General features: G+C 47.4%; 1 protein-coding gene across 1 annotated transcript in view; it reads left to right on the top strand.

Moving 5' to 3' along the window:
* The window catches only part of LOC142297475 (WAP four-disulfide core domain protein 15B-like), a gene marked incomplete at its 5' end in the record, with an annotated part of 56439 nt that extends 38074 nt beyond the window's left edge, over window positions 1-18365 (top strand). The window contains one exon of the mRNA XM_075341700.1: window positions 18083-18365. Coding sequence (XP_075197815.1) covers window positions 18083-18094 — 12 coding nt within the window. The remainder of the gene's footprint in view (window positions 1-18082) is intronic.
* Between the last annotated feature and the right edge of the window lie 607 nt (window positions 18366-18972).

Below are 18972 nucleotides of genomic sequence, written 5' to 3'. Positions count from 1 at the left end.
ACTCCCCGAAACAATCCCTTTTTCACCAATTTATTGAAAATAAACAAATTCCGGTCGCTGTAATCCATTTTGGAGGTCCCTCGACGACTCTGGACCTTCTAGAATATGGGAAGCACGTTCAGGGAACGTATCCCCCATTTTCTGGAAGAGCAAGCTCTCCATGAGCAGTGTGGATGCAGTAATCTGAAAATACTGCACTCACACTGGCCCGGTCCAACCTAGGGCAAAGTGACCTGCAGTAACCTCATTCCAGAATATGAGGGGCATGCTCACAGAACGTACCCCCCATTTTCTAGAACAGCAGGCTCTCCATGTGAGTGTGGCTGCAGATTACTGCACTCACTCTCCCTTGGTCCACAGTGCAGCAGCATGTGCAGCAGCGAGGTCAGCGTCCCTGCTTGCAAGGATCCAGCTGACAGACGCTGTCTGCGCATGCGCCGCCAGCTTTCCAGAAGGAAGAGGAGTGATCGCGGGGACGGAGCAGCAGCCAGGTAACGGGGAAGACCGGAGGCTGACGGCGGGAGACCTGGCGGGACCTGGGGACAACTTTTCTGTCGCATGTGACGTGTCACATGCGGCAGAAAGAGCAGGATGAATGTGGCCGCACACTACTGTAGCCTACTGTTAGGCTACGGGTTGAACTAGATGGACTTAGAGTCTCCCTTCAACCTTAAAAACTATGATACTGTGCGCTGCGCGCCGCCATCTTGCATTCTCCGGAGGGGGAAGGGGGGCGGCTCTGGAGAAGCGGAGGGGGCTCTGGGGGACCAGAGGGCTCCGTTGTCCCGGAGGAGGGGTCAGGGGGAGGACATTTCCCTGCGATCTGAAATGTTTGATCATTTCAGATCGGAGAGAAATGAATGCAGAGCCAGCGGCGGCTGCAGTTTTCGGCGCGCGTCGACGCCATTTTGGATGTTCTGGGGGGGGTGATTTCTCCGGTACCGGGGGCTTTGGGGGCACTAGGAGCTTATATTTCTTTATCATCTGACATGTTTGATCATGTCAGATGAGAAAGAAATTAGTATTATTTGCCATTTTTTTTTTTATGTGATTAGCGGTGTATACCGGCGATCACATTATGGGGGTCCAAAAAAAACACCCTGATTCATAATCTTGGTGGTCTCAGCTACATCAGGTAGAATCTGTCCACAGAACGAGCAGAGATCAGAGCTCAGAGGGGAGAATCTGTCCATAGGACAAGCAGAGATCACTGCTCAAGAGGGAGAATCTGTGCACAGGATGAGCAGACATCACAGCTCAGGGGAGACTCTGTCCACAGGATGACCAGAGATCACAGCTCAGGGGGAGAATCTGTCCACAGGACGAGCAGAGATCACAGCACAGGGGGAGAATCTGTCCATAGGAAGAGCAGAGATCACAGCTCAGGAGGAGAATCTGTCCACAGGACGAGCAGAGATCACAGCTCAGGGAAAGAATGTGTCCACAGGATGAGCAGAAATCACAGCTCAGAGGGAGGATGTGTTCACAGGACGAGCAGAGATCACAGCTCAGGGGGAGAATCTGTCCACAGGACGAGCAGTATTCACAGCTCAGGAGGAGAATCTGTCCACAGGACGAGCAGAGATCACAGCTCAGGGGAGAATCTGTCCACAGGACGAGCAGTATTCACAGCTCAGGGAAAGAATGTGTCCACAGGACGAGCAGAAATCACAGCTCAGAGGGAGGATGTGTTCACAGGATGAGCAGAGATCACAGCTCAGGGGAGAATCCGTCCACAGGACAAGCAGAGATCACAGCTCAGGAGGAGAATCTGTCCACAGGACGAGCAGAGATCACAGCTCAGGGGGAGAATCTGTCCACAGGATGAGCAGTATTCACAGCTCAGGGAAAGAATCTGTCCACAGGACGAGCAGAAATCACAGCTCAGAGGGAGGATGTGTTCACAGGATGAGCAGAGATCACAGCTCAGGGGAGAATCTGTCCACAGGACGAGCAGAGATCACAGCTCATGGTAGAGGATATGTCCACAGGATGAGCAGAGATCACAGCTCAGGAGGAGAATCTGTCCACAGGATGAGCAGAGATCACAGCTCATGGTAGAGGATATGTCCACAGGATGAGCAGAGATCATAGCTGAGGGGGAGAACCTGTCCACAGGACGAGCAGAGATCACAGCTCAGGAGGAGAATCTGTCCACAGGACGAGCAGAGATCACAGCTCATGGTAGAGGATATGTCCACAGGATGAGCAGAGATCATAGCTGAGGGGGAGAATCTGTCCACAGGACGAGCAGAGATCACATATCAGGAGAAGAATCTGTCCTCAAAAGACATCACAAGAAGGGGACACAGCGAGCAGTGGAATAAGAAATGGCTCCGGTCAGAAGAGACCACAGGAGAACTGTTTGGCCTAAGTGCAAAATGCTATGTCTAGTGGAAAACTAACACAGCACATCACTCTGAAAACGCCATTTCCACAGTCACATATGGTGGTGGCAGCTTCCTGCTGTGTGGAGGGTTTTCTTCAGCAGTGGCAGGAAAGAGTTAAAGGGAACCTGTCACCAGTTTTTTCCCTATTCAACTAAAAGTATCACCTTCTGCAGCTCCTGGGCTGCATTCTATGAAGGTGTACTTGCAGATCTCAAAAATAACTTTATAAAACATGACCGTTACATATGCTAATCACCTGTGTGGCTCAGATGGGCGGGCTCTTCTTCGGCTCCTGTCCCCCCTCCAGCCGCAGTTCGCCGTCCTCCTTTCTTGATTGACGTGATGACGCCTCCATCATCATCCACGTTGCTCTTTCAAATCTCGCGCCTGTGCAGTCATGTCCGCTCACGCAGGCGCAGTTTGCTCTGCCATATCGCGGGTAGAACAGAAAACAAAGCTTCCCTCGCTCGCGCCGGCAAACTAAATTTTCAGGCACGAGAATTAGGTCGGGTGCGAGGATGACGCAGTGACTTCATGCACAGTGCCAACCATAATCTTGCGCCTGCGCAAATAGCTCACCGGTATGGGCAAGGGCAGCTATGTTTTCTGTTCTGCCCGCGATATGCCAGAGCAAACTGCGCCTGCGCGAGCATGAGCGGACATGACTTTATTATAAAGTTATTTTTGAGGTCTGCAAGGGGAGTTAGGAAACAAGGTGCACCTTCATAGAATGCAGCCCAGGAGCTGCAGAAGGGGATACGTTTAGTTTAATAGTGAAAAATCTGGTGACAGGTTCTCTTTAATGGTATGAAAGATGGAGCTAAATACAAGGCAATCCTGTAGGAAAACCTTTAAGAGACGACAACAGATGTGGGACCGGAGCATAGGTTCTAGCAAGACCCTAAAAATCCTGCAGAACCACAATGGAGGGTTCAGATCAGAGCATATTCCTGTGTGTGAGCGGCCGAGTCTCAGTCCAGACCCAAATCTACTGAGAATATGTGACAAGTCGAGAAAACATCTGAACATCGATGTCTCCATCCAATCTCACTGAGCGAGAGAAGAGGAAGAAAATATCACCTGTAGATGTGCAAAGCTGGAGAGACCCTCAAAAATAGAGGAAGGTGGTCCTGCAAAGTGCTGACTCCAGAGGGATGAATACTAATGCAAGACAGAGGGAAGTGGTCCTACAAAGTACTATCTCTTGGGTCTGAATACTAATGCAAGACAGAGAAAAGTGGTCCCACAAAGTATTGACTCCGGGGACTGAATACTAATCCAAGACTAAGAAAAGTGGTCCTACAAAGTACTTACTCCGGGGACTGAATACTAATCCAAGACTGAGAAAAGTGGTCCTACAAAGTACTTACTCCGGGGACTGAATACTAATACAAGACAGAGAAAACTGTTCCTCAAAAAGTAGTTACTACGGGGGCTTAATACTAGAGATGAGCCACCCCCCTAGAGTTGCCCCATTCAACGAACCGTTTGACGAACCTCTCGAACCACATTGAAAACAATGGGAGACAATCACAAACACATAAAAACACATTATAAATGTACACATACAGTTAATAAACATTGCCATAACACTTACCTGTCCCCGCGATGCGTCCTGCACTCTGTTTCCCGCCGCTTTTCCATCGGATAATCACTGCATCCTCCCGGTAACCAGCAGTGATGACAAGACCTATTGTGACGTCAAAATAGCACGAGATCAGTCACGTGTCTATTATCTCATTGGCTACAGACTGGTCACATGGCTTTGACGTCATGCTAGGTCCTGTCATTGCATCTCTCCGGTACACGGTGGACGTTTGTGCATCCCCGTGTACCGGCGACATGCTCTGGCACACGGTCGACTCCCCGTTCTGCTTCCCCGTTCCGTTATTGACTGGCTGACACAGCCGGTCAATAACGGAGATCACCGTTGTCATTGCAATGCGCCTGTTAATGGTGACGTCACCGCTAACAGCACGCTGCGGCATCAGGAATCATGTGATCGGAGCACCATTGCTATGGTAACCCATCTGTCAGCGGTGACGTTACCGCTAACAGCCAGCAGCACTGATCACTTACGGAGTGAAAAGCCTGCACGGGGAGCAGCGTTCTTCCTCCCATTTAGTGCTGCTGATGGAGCAGAGCTGCATGGGCTGAAGGAGAAAGAAGACAGAAGACCAAGGATCATGGAGGGATAAGAGGGAGTAATAAACATGGAGTCTCTAACTGTGTCTGTGTATTTATTTCTATTAAAGTATTTTTTCTCTGTGTGGTGTCTTTTTTTTAACCCTTTATTGGAGATTCTTAATGGCTGGGTCAAACTTGCCTGACATTAAGAATCTCTGACTTAATACTGGCTAGTAAAACAAAGCTAGTATTAACTCATCATTACCCAGCGAGCCACCCGGCTTCAGGGCAGCTGGAAGAGTTGGATACAGCGCCAAATGATGGCGCTTCTATGAGAGCGGCATTTTCTGGGGTGGCTGTGGACTGCAATTCGCAGCAGAGGGGCCCAGAAAGCTCGGACCAACCTGTGCTGCGGATCCAATCCCCAGCTGCCTAGTTGTACCTGGCTGGACACAAAAATGGGGTGAAGCCCACGTCGTTTTTTGTTTTTTTTTCAATTATTCCATGAAATTCATGAAATAATTTAAAAAAGGGCTTCCCAATATTTTTAGTTCCCAGCCGGGTACAAATAGGCAGCTGGCGGTTGGGGGCAGCCGTACCTGCCTGCCGTACCTGGCTAGCATACAAAAATATAGCGAAGCCCACGTCATTTTTTTTGTAGTTTTTTAGCAAAAAAAATAAAAAATGCTTCCCTGGATTTTCCATTGCCAGTGAAGGTAACACCAAGCAGTGGGGGTTAGCAACAAGTAGCAGCTTGGATTACCCTCAGCTAGCAATACAAAAAATGCAGCGGGAGCACATATATATTTTTTTTAATTATTTAAATAACTAAATTAATTAAATAATTTAATAATTTAATTATTTAAATAACTAAGAACAAAAATGGGCTTCCCTGTATTTTGATTGCTGGACATCACAGTGCTGTAAAAATAAAATCTTAAAAAAGAAAAAGATGACGTAGCGCTCAGCGGTATTTTTGATTCTCAGCGCAGATAAAGCAGACAGATACGGGTTGCCACCCCTATCTGCCTGGTGTTACCTTGGCTGGCAATCAAAATACAGGGAAGCCTTTAATTTTTTTTTTTTTAAAAAATAATTTAAAAAAAAAATGACGTGGGGTCTATCAGATACCTGACATCGCAAACTGTCAGTACTAACAAAAAAAATAGACAAAAAAAATGTATTTGAAAAAACACTCCCCAAAACATTCCCTCTTTCACCAATTTATTGTAAGGAAAAAAAATAAGGGGGTCCCACGACGACTCTGGACCGTCTAGAATATGGGGGGACACGCTCAGGGAACGTATCCCCCATTTTCTAGGAGTGCAGACCCTCCATGTGAGGAGTGTGGATGCAATGAATCTGCACCCACTCTCCCCGGGTCCACAGCAGCAGAGTCCATGTCATAACTAGAGATGAGCGAACCGGTCCCGGTTCGGCTCGAGGTCGGTTCGCCAAACGGAGCTCCCGTTCGAGTTCGGTTCGTCGAACGTTCGACGAACCGAACTCGAACTGCATAGGAAACAATGGCAGGCAATCACAAACACATAAAAACACCTAGAAAACACCCTCAAAGGTGTTCAAAAGGTGACAAACAACTCACAACACAACACAAACACATGGGAAAGTGACAAGGACATATACTCATGCGAAAACAAAAGAGCAGGACAAGGAAAAAGAGGAGACACAGATATAGGCATGGCACGCCCTTCTAAAATCATGTAAAACACCGCAAGGTGTCTCCCTTTTTTCCAAAAATTGACACTCACCCCTTCAGTGGCAGCAGTTGTGCCCCAGTTGTACACTTCACAGCTAGATTTGCATCAAGCACATTCAAAAATACGCCATACTTAACCGTCCCCAGGATGACACCGGGGTAGGTAGCAAAGTCTTTCCTGATCCCAGCGCTGTGCATCTTGGATCATTTTTAAAAACAATGTAAGTAAGGGTTACTCCAAGCGGAGTCTCCCTTTTTTTCCAAAAATTGTGCCCCACACACACCCACCCCTTCAGTGGCAGCAGTTGTGCCTCAGTTGTACACTTCACAGCTAGATTTGCATCAAGCACATTCAAAAATACGCCATACTTAACTGTTCCCAGGATGACCCCGGGGTAGGTAGCAAAGTCTTTCCTGATCCCAGCTCTGTTCATCTTGGCTCCTTTTAAAAAACACAGCAAGCAAGGGTTACTCCAAGCGGAGTCTCCCTTTTTTTCCAAAAATTGGGCCCCACACACACCCACCCATTCAGTGGCAGCACTTGTGCCCTAGTTTTACACTTCACAGCTAGATTTGCATCAAGCACATTCAAAAATACGCCATACTTAACCGTCCCCAGGATGACACCGGGGTAGGTAGCAAAGTCTTTCCTGATCCCAGCTCTGTTCATCTTGGATCATTTTTAAAAAACACAGCAAGCAAGGGTTACTCCAAGCGGAGTCTCCCTTTTTTTCCAAAAATTGTGCCCCACACACACCCACCCCTTCAGTGGCAGCAGTTGTGCCCTAGTTGCAAACAGGATGTTTTGATTTGCATCAAGCACATTCCAAATCCACAAGCATTTACTCTCCCCAGGATGACACAGGGGTAGTAAATTCCTTGTGGATCCATGACTTGTTCATTTTGATGAACGTTAGTCTGTCCACATTGTCACTGGACAGACGCGTGCGCTTATCTGTCAGCACACACCCAGCAGCACTGAAGACACGTTCAGAGACAACGCTGGCAGCTGGACACGACAAAATCTCCAAGGCGTAACTGGATAGCTCTGGCCATTTTTCTAGATTTGAAGCCCAAAATGAGCAAGGCTCCATTTGCAAAGTCATGGCATCGATGTTCATTTGGAGATACTCCTGAATCATCCTCTCCAGCCGTTGACTATGTGTCAGACTTGTTGTCTCTGGTGGCCTTGCAAAGGATGGTTTAAAAAAATTATGAAAAGATTCCATAAAATTGCTGTTACCAGCACCAGATACGGTGCTACTGGTGTGGGTAGACTGTTGAAGATGACGAGACCGTCCCATGTTTGGCAAGTTACAACTGGGAGATTCACTCCCTGCACCTGCACGGTTGTTTGGTGGAAAAGCCGAGCTAAGATCGAGTAACAGCTTCTGCTGATACTCCTGCATACGTGCGTCCCTTTCTATGGCTGGAATTATGTCACAAAATTTGGACTTGTACCGGGGATCTAATAGTGTGGCAATCCAGTAGTCATCATCACTTCTAATTTTGACAATACGAGGGTCATGTTGGAGGTAGTGCAACAAGAAGGCACTCATGTGTCTTGCGCAGCCATGCGGACCAAGTCCACGCTGTGTTTGTGGCATAGAGGTGCTAACCGTTCTTTCTTCCTCTGACATCTCCCCCCAACCTCTTTCAACAGAAATTTGACCAAGGTCTCCCTCATCCGCTGAGTCTTCCATGTCCATGGACAGTTCGTCCTCCATTTCTTCATGTTCTCTTGCACCTTCCTCAACATTTAGCCTGCTACCATGCGCCCTTGTTGATCCCTGTCCCCCATGGTCCCATGCCTGCCGCGTTGGTGATGATGAACGTCTGGACCTTGGTGATGTTGTTGTCCCTTGCGCATATGAATCCTCCTGTAGTTCCTCCCCTTCCTGTTGTCCCACCCCCTGACTCCGAATAGTGTTTAGCGTGTACTCCAGCATGTAAATGACTGGAATTGTCATGCTGATAATGGCATTGTCAGCGCTAAACATATTCGTCGCCATGTCAAAACTGTGCAGAAGGGTGCATAGGTCCTTGATCTGAGACCACTCCATCAGGGTGATCTGCCCCACCTCTGCATCTCGTTGGCCCAGGCTATACGTCATGACGTATTGCACTAGGGCTCGGCGGTGCTGCCACAGTCGCTGTAACATGTGGAGAGTTGAATTCCAGCATGTCGCCATATTGCATTTCAGGCGATGAACCGGCAGGCCGAAAGACTTCTGGAGCGATGCAAGTCGCTCAGCTGCGGCGCTTGAACGGCGGAAGTGAGCAGACAGTTTTCGTGCCCTGTTCAGAAGGCCATCTAGGCCGGGATAGTGGGTTAAAAATTGCTGGACAACAAGGTTCAACACGTGAGCCATACAAGGCACGTGTGTCACCTTGCCCAGGCGAAGGGCCGCACCCAGGTTTTCAGCATTGTCGCACACGGCCTTACCAGGCTGCAGGTTGAGCGGAGACAACCATTTATTAAACTCGGACCGCAGAGCTGACCACAACTCCTCAGCTGTGTGACTCTTATTCCCAAGACATGTCAAGCTAAAGACCACCTGATGCCGTTGCGCTCTGCTGCCAGCATAGTAATGAGGCGTGCGTGATTCCTTCTGCGCAGTTAGAACGCTGGTGGCCTGACCAGGCAGGCTTGGGGTGGAGGTGGAGGACCCAGATGAGGTGGAGGAGGCAGAAGCAGTGGCGGAACTTGGACAGACAGAGGATTGACACACAAATCGTGGGGACGGCAAGACTTGTGCAGCAGAGCCTTCAACATCTATCACCATAGTTACCCAGTGCCCAGTCAGCGACATGTAATGTCCCTGTCCATGCTTACTGGTCCAAGTATCGGTGGTGAAATGCACCCGTTCACACACAGTTTCTCAAGGAAGCGGTGATGTTGTGTGCGACATGCTGGTGTAGCGCGGGCACACCTTTCTTAGAGAAGTAGTGGCGACTAGGCATCTGGTACTGGGGCACAGCAACAGACATAAGGTCTCTAAAATCCTGTGTGTCCACCAGGCGGAAAGGCAGCATTTCGGTAGCCAACAGCTTACAGAGGGATAGAGTCAACCTCTTAGCTTTGTCATGGGTCGCAGGAAGTGGCCTTTTATTTGACCACATCTGAGGGACAGAGATCTGGCTGCTGTGTGTAGACGGTGTTGAGTAGGGTGTCCCTGGAAAAATGCAGGTTTGTGAGGAAAGTGCAGTCGGAGACATGATGTTGCCTTCATCCAACGTTGGTGCTATCGATGTCTGAGAGAGCTGTACACACTCACTTGTTTCCCCTTCCAAATCAACTGACGACCTACCAAGCAAAGTGCCTGTTGCGGTTACAGTGGTGGAAGTTGTGCGTGGAAAACCAGGTGTGACAGCTGTCCCCACAGTCCTAGAAGATGAAGAGCGCGCGGATGCACTAGAAGGGGCAGGCGGTGGATGGTTCGCTCCGCTAGGCCGCATTGCAGCAAGGTGAGCTTCCCACCGGGGGATATGATATTTATTCATGTGACGATTCATGGAAGAAGTTGTCAAACTGCTGAGGTTTTGACCTCTACTAATAGAACCATGACAAATTGTACAGATCATCACATAATTTAGGCGATCTTTTGCTAAGTCAAAAAAGGACCAGGCTAGGCAAGGCTTAGAGGGCATGCGACCTGTGGCTGAGGATGCAGTTGTAGACGTGCTACCAGTACTCCGACTCTGTCCAGGAAGGCGCAAGGTAACTTCGTCATCAGTTGCATCCTCCTCCACCACCTCTGTTGACCTCCTCGAGTGCCTGACTGTGGGTTGACAGTAGGTGGGATCTAGAACTTCATCATCAATTGTTGTGTTTGCACTCCCCTCCCCCTCAGACCGAGCCTCTTCTTGCCCTGACCGAATATTTAAGTTGTCATCCCAATCGGGTATCTGCGTCTCATCTTCATCAGTATGTTCCTCATTGTCTATAACCACAGGTGTTACAGTTTGTGACAAAGGGTCAACATTATGCTCAGAAACTTGGTCCTCACGGCCTGAATCAGAGTCACAAAGGTTCTGGGCATCAATGCAGACCATTTCCTGTTCTGTACTCACTGTAGCTTGGGAGCAGACCTCTGATTCCCAGGCTATAGTGTGACTGAACAGCTCTGCAGACTCAGCCATCTCAGTTCCACCATACTGTGCAGGGCTGATGGAGACTTCAGAGCTGGGAGAAAGCAAGTTTGATTGGGATGACAACTCAGAGGACTGCTGTTTTTTGGATGCGGTACTTGAAGTGGCTGAGAGGGCACTTGTTGGACCACTTGAGATCCATTCAAGCATTTTCCTTTTTTGGCCATCATCTACCTTTGTAAAAAAGGGAGCACATCGGATTGTCCACGGTAAGTAGTAGACATCTTTCTTTTGCTGGTAGATGGTCTATCTTCAGCAGATGATAATGGAGCTTTGCCACCTTCCCCACGGACAAACCCTTTTTTTCCTTTTCCAGCACGCCTCTTCCCCTTTCCACCAGCATCTGTCATTTTGCCACTCATGTTGATTGCGACAAGATTGTGCACTGAAAATGTGGTAGTAAAAATTGAGAGGTGGTGTAGATTGCAGCGGTGGTCTAGCTTTATTAACAGCAGAATAATAAAGAATAAATATCCCTGACAATGCAACTACGGCCCTTAAACTGGCAGCATAAATTGCTAGTATAATGGCTTAGTTATGAGTTGGAGTGTGCAATGCAGGCAGACGTGCTGCAAATGTCTTTGCACTAGTGTGACTAGACAAAAGTCCAATAGCCACGTTTAGGATGCCACTAGGTACACTGAGTGTTTGCTAGTATAATGGCTTAGTTATAATGAGTTGGAGTGTGCAATGCAGGCAGACGTGCTGCAAATGTCTTTGCACTAGTGTGACTAGACAACAGTCCAATAGCCATGTTTAGGATGCCACTAGGTACACTGAGTGTTTGCTAGTATAATGGCTTAGTTATGAGTTTGAGTGTGCAATGCAGGCAGACGTGCTGCAAATATCTTTGCACTAGTGGGACTAGACAAAAGTCCAATAGCCACGTTTAGGATGCCACTAGGTACACTGAGTGTTTGCTAGTATAATGGCTTAGTTATAATGAGTTGGAGTGTGCAATGCAGGCAGACGTGCTGCAAATATCTTTGCACTAGTGGGACTAGACAAAAGTCCAATAGCCATGTTTAGGATGCCACTAGGTACACTGAGTGTTTGCTAGTATAATGGCTTAGTTATGAGTTTGAGTGTGCAATGCAGGCAGACGTGCTGCAAATATCTTTGCACTAGTGTGACTAGACAAAAGTCCAATAGCCACGTTTAGGATGCCACTAGGTACACTGAGTGTTTGCTAGCATAATGGCTTAGTTATAATGAGTTGGAGTGTGCAATGCAGGCAGACGTGCTGCAAATGTCTTTGCACTAGTGTGACTAGACAAAAGTCCAATAGCCACGTTTAGGATGCCACTAGGTACACTGAGTGTTTGCTAGTATAATGGCTTAGTTAAAATGAGTTGGAGTGTGCAATGCAGGCAGACGCGCTCTGCAAATGTCTTTGCACTAGTGTGACTATAGCAAAGTCCAATAGCCACGTATAGGATGCCACTAGGTACACTAAGTGTTTGCTAGTATAATGGCTTAGTTATAATGAGTTGGAGTGTGCAGAGGACAGGAGGGTACAGTGCCAGGATTGTGGGGCTCTGGGTAGAGGAATGGAAGCCTGCCTTTCTATTCCCTCCTAATGGTGAAATGCAGGGAGGAAATCCCTGACCTTGGCTACACAGACGCTGTCATCTTGTGTAGCTGTTAAACTCTGTTATCAGGACCTGTCACCTATGGCTCTGACCCTGCCGGTACGAGCCCTTAAAAGGACTTATAGAAAGTGCTATCCCTAAGCTGTCCAGAGCTGTGTATGGAGCGCATACAGCAGTATCGGCGATAGGACAAAGGACGGAGCTGCGCCAGTGATGTCTGACACCAAGGACGCAGAAGGCAGATAATGGCGTCCTGGAGGAAAATGTCTGGTTTTATAATGCAGGGACATGTGACATGGACATCCTATCACACATGCCGTTGCTTCTCTGGCTAAAAGTCCACTTAGCTGTGTGTGTGTCTGGGATTGGCTGAAATGCTGGCCCGCCCCACTACACGCCCGCGCTTAGGGAAGGAAGACAAGAAAAAAAAAAAAAATGGCGATCGCCATTATCCAAACAGCAGTGATCTGAAGGCGCTGTTCACGCACACTATACACTGAAATTTCATAATAGTGTGAGTCACAGAGTGACTTACACTATTACAGCGGAAAGCCAGCTAGGAATTAGCTGTTTTTTTGCTGCTAGAACCGTTCTCGAACGTTTCTAGAACTATCGAGCTTTTGCAAAAAGCTCGAGTTCTAGTTCGATCTAGAACAGGCCCCAAAATCACTCGAGCCTAGAATTGGAGTACCTCGAACCGCGCTCAACTCTAGTCATAACGGTTGCTACCAAAGCTGCAATGCCCTGCTCATGAGGTAGGGGCATGCCTAATCAGGAGAACTATTCTACATTTCCAAATATTGGTATTTCCTGATATTATTGCTTTCCACCTACTATATATTGGGGATAGGATCTTGGAGATGGAGTACCCCTTTAAGTCTGAATGAAAACTAAACAACAGAGCTCGCTATTTAGATGTGTTTTCTTGTGGCGTACAACGGACTCTCATGTTTGGTAGTCGTTCAGCAGGGCAACTATAAAATCAAATACCTCCATTTGGAAATGTAGTATAGCTCTCCTGATCAGCTATGTTCCTTACCTCATGAGCAGGGCATTGCAGTAGCTTACAGATGCATGGTTACCATCACTCACTGTGTCTGAACACAGGAAGCTGAGCTGACAGCCGCTCTGTGCATGCGGCAGTGTCTATTGTGAAGGAGGGGGCCGCGAGGGATCAACGCTGCACAGGTACCGTGGGACACCGGGGAACACCGGTGGGGTTATAGGGGGTGACCTGGCAGGGCCTGGGGAGGAGTTTTCTGTCGCATGTGTCATGGCACATGCGACAGAAATCAGAGGAGTAGGGTGAATGCGGCCGGCGCGCTGCTGTGCGGGCGGCCATCTTGGATTTCCGGGAGAGGGTCGGGGGGGCACTTTGACAACATCGGGGGACCGGATGGGATCGGGGAATAGATTTATCTCACATCTGACATGTTTGTTCATGCCAGATGGGAGATAAATAATTTTTTAACGGCGCTGTCATTTACTGTAACGTGATCATCGGTATACGGTGTATACCGGTGATTATGTCAGCGGGGACCGGAAAAACCGGCCTTTATCATGATCTACAGGGTCTCAGCTACCCCCTGAAACCCCGGAGATTTTCTGACACTGGGGGGCGCTATTCACTTATTTCTGCCTGCTGTTTATAAACGGCAGATCAGAATAAGGCTACATTCACACGACCGATCCGTTTTTGCAGTCCGCAAAAAACGGTCCGTTTTTTTTATGGGTTCATCCGTGTGGCATCCGTTTCCATTCAGTATACGGTCTGTATGTCATCTGTTTGTCATCCGTGTGCCTTCCGGGTTTTTTTGCGTACTGTAAAAAAACTAAAGGAGGGAAAATGCATAAATTTACCCAGGATCCATAGCTTCAACCTACATGAGGCGGTCATATGTTCACTCCAGTACCATTTTCTACTGCTTTTCACAGCGTAGAGCGCTCTGGTGATTTTCTTGTGCTTGTACATTTCATAATCAGTCTTTTCTGTCATTATAATGGCAGAAAGACACATAATGTCCCATTCTTCTGCATTTTATAATTTTGCACCCTTTGGTGCCTTTCATGTGGCACTAAGGGGTGCTTAGCCTTATATTTAGCCAAAAAAATAAATACATTTAAAAAAAAAAATACAAAAAAAAAAATGACGTAGGGTTCCCCCTATTTTTGATAGCCAGCTAGGGTAAAGCAGACGGCTGCAGCCTGCAGACCACAGCTGGCAGCTTCACCTTGGCTGGTAATCCAAAACTGAGGGCACCCTACGCTGTTATTTTAAATTAAATAAATAATTTAAAAAAAACACACGTGGGAGTCCCGCCAAAATTGGATCACCAGCCAAAGTAAAGCGGACAGCTGGGGTCTGATATTCTCAGACTAGGGAGGTCCATTGTTATTGGACTCTCCCCAGCCTAAAAATAGCAGGCCGCAGCCGCCCCAGAAGTGGCGCATCCATTAGCTCATCCCGTTGCCCTGGTGCGGTGGCAAACGGGGTAATATATGGGGTTAATACCAGATGTGTAATGTCACCTGGCATCAAGCCCTGGGGTTCATGAGGTCAGGCGTCTATCAGACACCCGACATCACCAACCCAGTCAGTAATAAAAATGTGTTTGTCGTCTATTTTTTTTTTTATGTGAAAAAACACTCCCCAACACATTCCCTCTTTCACCAATTTATTAGAAAGAAAAACAAATCCAGGTCTGGTGTAATCCAAGGGGTTCCCATGACGATCCATACCATAGTCAATGTCCCAGTCAATGAAGAACAGAATGTTCCCCATTGGCTGAGAGAGCAATGCAGTGACCTAAGCTAACATCAATAGGTCAGCCCAGGTCACTGCAGGGCATGACAAGTGCTGCTGTCAGGAGCGAGGTACATTACCTGCAGTGACGATCTCCTGCACTGCTGACAGCAGAGCTGTCACTGACTTCAATGACCGCTGCCTTCACAGCCAAGTATTGCAAGAGCCTGTGACGTCACCGCTAGTCACAGTCTCGGGTCGGCAGCGAGAGGAGCAGATGTGACAAGAGGCAGCCATGGAGGACAGTGACAGCGCTGAGGTCGGGAGGGCGGGACTTCATCACCGCAGGTAAGCCGAGCAGGGTAATGTGTGCGGCGTGCGAGGTGGATGGAGCCGAGCAGGGTAATGTGTGCAGAGTGTGAGGTGGGTGGAGCCAAGCGGGGTAATGTGTGCGGAGTGCGAGGTGGGTGGAGCCAAGCGGGGTAATGTGTGCGGAGTGCAAGGTGGGTGGAGCCAAGCAGGGTAATGTGTGCGGAGTGCGAGGTGGGTGGAGGTAAGCAGGGTAATGTGTGCGTAGTGCGATGTGGGTGGAGCCAAGCAGGGTAATATGTGCGGAGTGCGAGGTGGGTGGAGGTAAGCAGGGTAATGTGTGCGGAGTGCGAGGTGGGTGGAGCCTAGCGGGGTAATGTATGTGGAGTGTGAGGTGGGTGAAGCCAAGCAGGGTAATGTGTGTGGAGTGCGAGGTGGGTGGAGCTGAGTGGAGCCATGTGTGCGGAGTGCGAGGTGGGTGTAGCCTAGCGGGGCCATGTGTGCAGGCGGCGGATTGCGAAGTGGGTGGAGCCTAGTGGGGCCATGTGTGCAGGCAGCGGATTGCGAAGTGGGTGGAGCCTAGCGGGGCCATGTTTGCAGGCGGCGGACTGCGAGGTGAGTGGAGCCTAGCGGGGCCATGTGGCGCTGAGGATGTCAGTGCCGGGGATTGCATGGCTGGGAACAGGTGAGTGTGTGTGTGTGTGTACATGCCGAGTGCAGGAGGGGGCGGAGCCGAGCGGGTAAGTGTCGGCTCCCTGCACACGTAACCAGGGTACAGTGCTGGCCAAAAGTATTGGCACCCCTGCAATTCTGTCAGATAATACTCAGTTTCTTCTTGAAAATGATTGCAATCACAAATTCTTTGGTATTATTATCTTCATTTAATTTGTCTTCAATGAAAAAAAATTAAAAAATTGTCCTAAAGCCAAATTGGATATAATTCCACACCAAACATAAAAAGGGGGTGGATAAAAGTATTGGCACTGTGTGAATAATCCTGTGATGCTTCTCTAATTTGTGTAATAACAGCGCCTGTAACTTACCTGTGGCACCTAACAGGTGTTGGCAATAACTAAATCACACTTGCAGCAGTTGACATGGATTAAAGTTGCCTCCGCCTCTGTCCTGTGTCCTTGTGTGCACCACATTGAGCCCGGAGAAAAGAAAGAAGACCAAAGAACTGTCTGAGGACTTGAGAATCCAAATTGTGAGGAAGCATGAGCAATCTCAAGGCTACAAGTCCATCTCCAAAGACCTGAAAGTTCCTGTGTCTACGGTGCGCAGTATCATCAAGAAGTGTAAAGCCCATGGCACTGTGGTAACCTCCCCAGATGTGGAAGGAGAAGAAAAACTGACGAGAGATTTCAACGCAAGATTGTGCGGATGGTGGATAAAGAACCTTGACTAACATCCAAACAAGTTCAAGCTGCCCTGCAGTCCGAGGGTACAACAGTGTCACCCCGTACTATCCGTCAGCGTCTGAATGAAAAGGGACTGTATGGTAGGATACCCAGGAAGACCCCACTTCTTACCCCGAGACATAAAAAGCCAGGCTGGAGTTTGCCAAAACTTACCTGAGAAAGCCTAAAACATTTTGGAAGAATGTTCTCTGGTCAGATGAGACAAAAGTAGAGCTTTTTGGGAAAATCCATCAACATAGAGTTTACAGGAAAAAAAAAGAAGCATTCAAAGAAATGAACACGGTCCCTAGAGTCAAACATGGCGGAGGTTCCCTGATGTTTTGGGGTTGCTTTGCTGCCTCTGGCACTGGACTGCTTGACCGTGTGCATGGCATTATCAAGAGTTTGGAGAAGGCCTCCTTCAAATCTCAGGGACCTGGAGCAGTTTGCCAAAGAAGAATGGTCTAAAATTCCAGGAGACCATTGAGAAACTCATTGATGGTTACTGGAAGCGGTTGTTCACAGTTATTTTGGCTAAAGGTTGTGCAACCAAGTATTAGGCTAAGGGTGCCAATACTTTTGTCTGGCCCATTTTTGGATTATTGTGTGAAATGATCAATGATTTGATTTTTGTTTCATTCTCTTTTGTGTTTTTTCATTGCAAGCAAAATAAATGAAGTTAATAATAACAAAGAATTTGTGATTGCAATCATTTTCAGGAAGATACTGAGTATTCTCTGACAGAATTGCAGGGGTGCTAATAGTTTTATCCAGCACTGTGAATATCGGGTTACTAACGAAAGCGCTTTGCTTGGATACTTGATATTTACATTGGTTACCAGCTTACCGCAGTCTGCCAGCGATGGCTCCCTGCACACTGTAGCTGGAAAAAGCCACGCTTTTGGTGATCGAACCGTTCTCGAACGTAACTTGAACTGTCGAGCAAAAAGCTCGAGTTCGATCTCAAGCACCCCCCAAAATCACTCGAACATGAAATTGGCGAACCTCGAACCTCGCTTATCTCTACTTAATACTAATGAACATCACAATTCTCAGATTTACAGATATATACAGTAAAGTATTCAGACCCCCAGGTATTGTTTCCTTTACACGTCAGGTATACTTCGCCTTTGTGATGATATATTACATATAATCCCAATAATATACATTTAGGTTTCTGTGAGTAATGTGAAAATGTTATACTAAAACTATTTTTTCAAGGCCGTGTATGTATTTCTGTACAAATCATATCAGATACATTTCTATAGATGTACACAGGACTTCATATATTTTACCGGATTACTGTTTGGGGAGGTGAGGGGATCTATTTTGTCATTTTTTATTTATGCCATTATCCGTGCATTGAAAATAATGTGATGTTTTATAGTTTCTTACATTAATAAATGTGGAATTACCAAATAGGTTTTGTGGCAAGGCTTAGAAGGAATAGTAACACGGCAGATACAAAAACTTTCCTTGGAAGGATGGAGGACATCTGTGATCGGCTTATTGTTAGAGGTCCCTTCTAATAAGAAGGGATTGTCAAGAGAGATCTATACATTTTATATTTTTTGAGATTTGCAATGAAAAAACCTAAATATGTACAGTTGTAGAACTGAATTCACATCATCCGTTGTGTTGTCTTCCATCAGATCTTCTACTAGAGATGAGTGAAGACGGCAGGAGACGGCAGAAAACAGAATGAGGAGACAAATGGATGTGGACCAGATCTATAGATCCTACAACGTCTGGTGGATCGTCTACTGTCGACTTGTTCTCTGTGGACTCATCCTCAATGGATCATTCTTTGTGGATCGTCCTCTGTGGACCCGTCATGTCGTCGTTCTTGGACTATAGTAGATCATCTGTGATATTCCCATCATTGTGATGTCTCTTGTTTATCTGTAGAAGTGAATAAACATGAGTACACCAGGACTATTGTGTCTAGTCGCGGTGTATTCAGGGCATTAGCGGGTCTGGTCAAAGGTTTTTAGATTTGATCACAATAAATCATGAAATTACCCAATAGTCACATCACATGATGGAGGGCACAACCGTCTGTCCTGGATATTTCCTGACTACGTAGTCTTTGGTCGCTGGCACCCAATTAAGAGGAGGACACCGTAGCCAGCTATCTCCAGAGACAAGAGGGGTCACACCTCTATACATGAGGAAGTCACGTGTCAGGAGCGCTGATCATATATAAATATTCTTATATCAATGTTACAAACTCTCGATCTGTGATCATTGGTGTCAGAGCTGCATTTTCTGGTAATGAGCTCCCAATCCCCTAATCCCCTGCAGAGAATTAGGCTTTCATCGAGTGCTGTAACGTTGCACTCCGCAACCTGGGGGTTCCACCCACTTGCAGCGGTGTGAGGTAGCTTCAGCAACATATGTACAGTCTCTTTATAAAAATTCCGGCAGTTTATTTAAAAACACTCTCAACATAAACTGCTCTTAACATAAATGATCCACGTACCGTGGGCATCCAGTCCATTATAAGTCCAAAGTGGAAGTTTTAGCAACTTCCCCACTCTCT

The sequence above is a fragment of the Anomaloglossus baeobatrachus genome, chromosome 3, assembly GCF_048569485.1.
Source record: "Anomaloglossus baeobatrachus isolate aAnoBae1 chromosome 3, aAnoBae1.hap1, whole genome shotgun sequence".
Classification (NCBI taxonomy): domain Eukaryota; kingdom Metazoa; phylum Chordata; class Amphibia; order Anura; family Aromobatidae; genus Anomaloglossus; species Anomaloglossus baeobatrachus.
The sequence above is the reverse complement of the archived record's forward strand: the minus strand, read 5'-3'. Positions and strand labels throughout refer to the sequence as shown.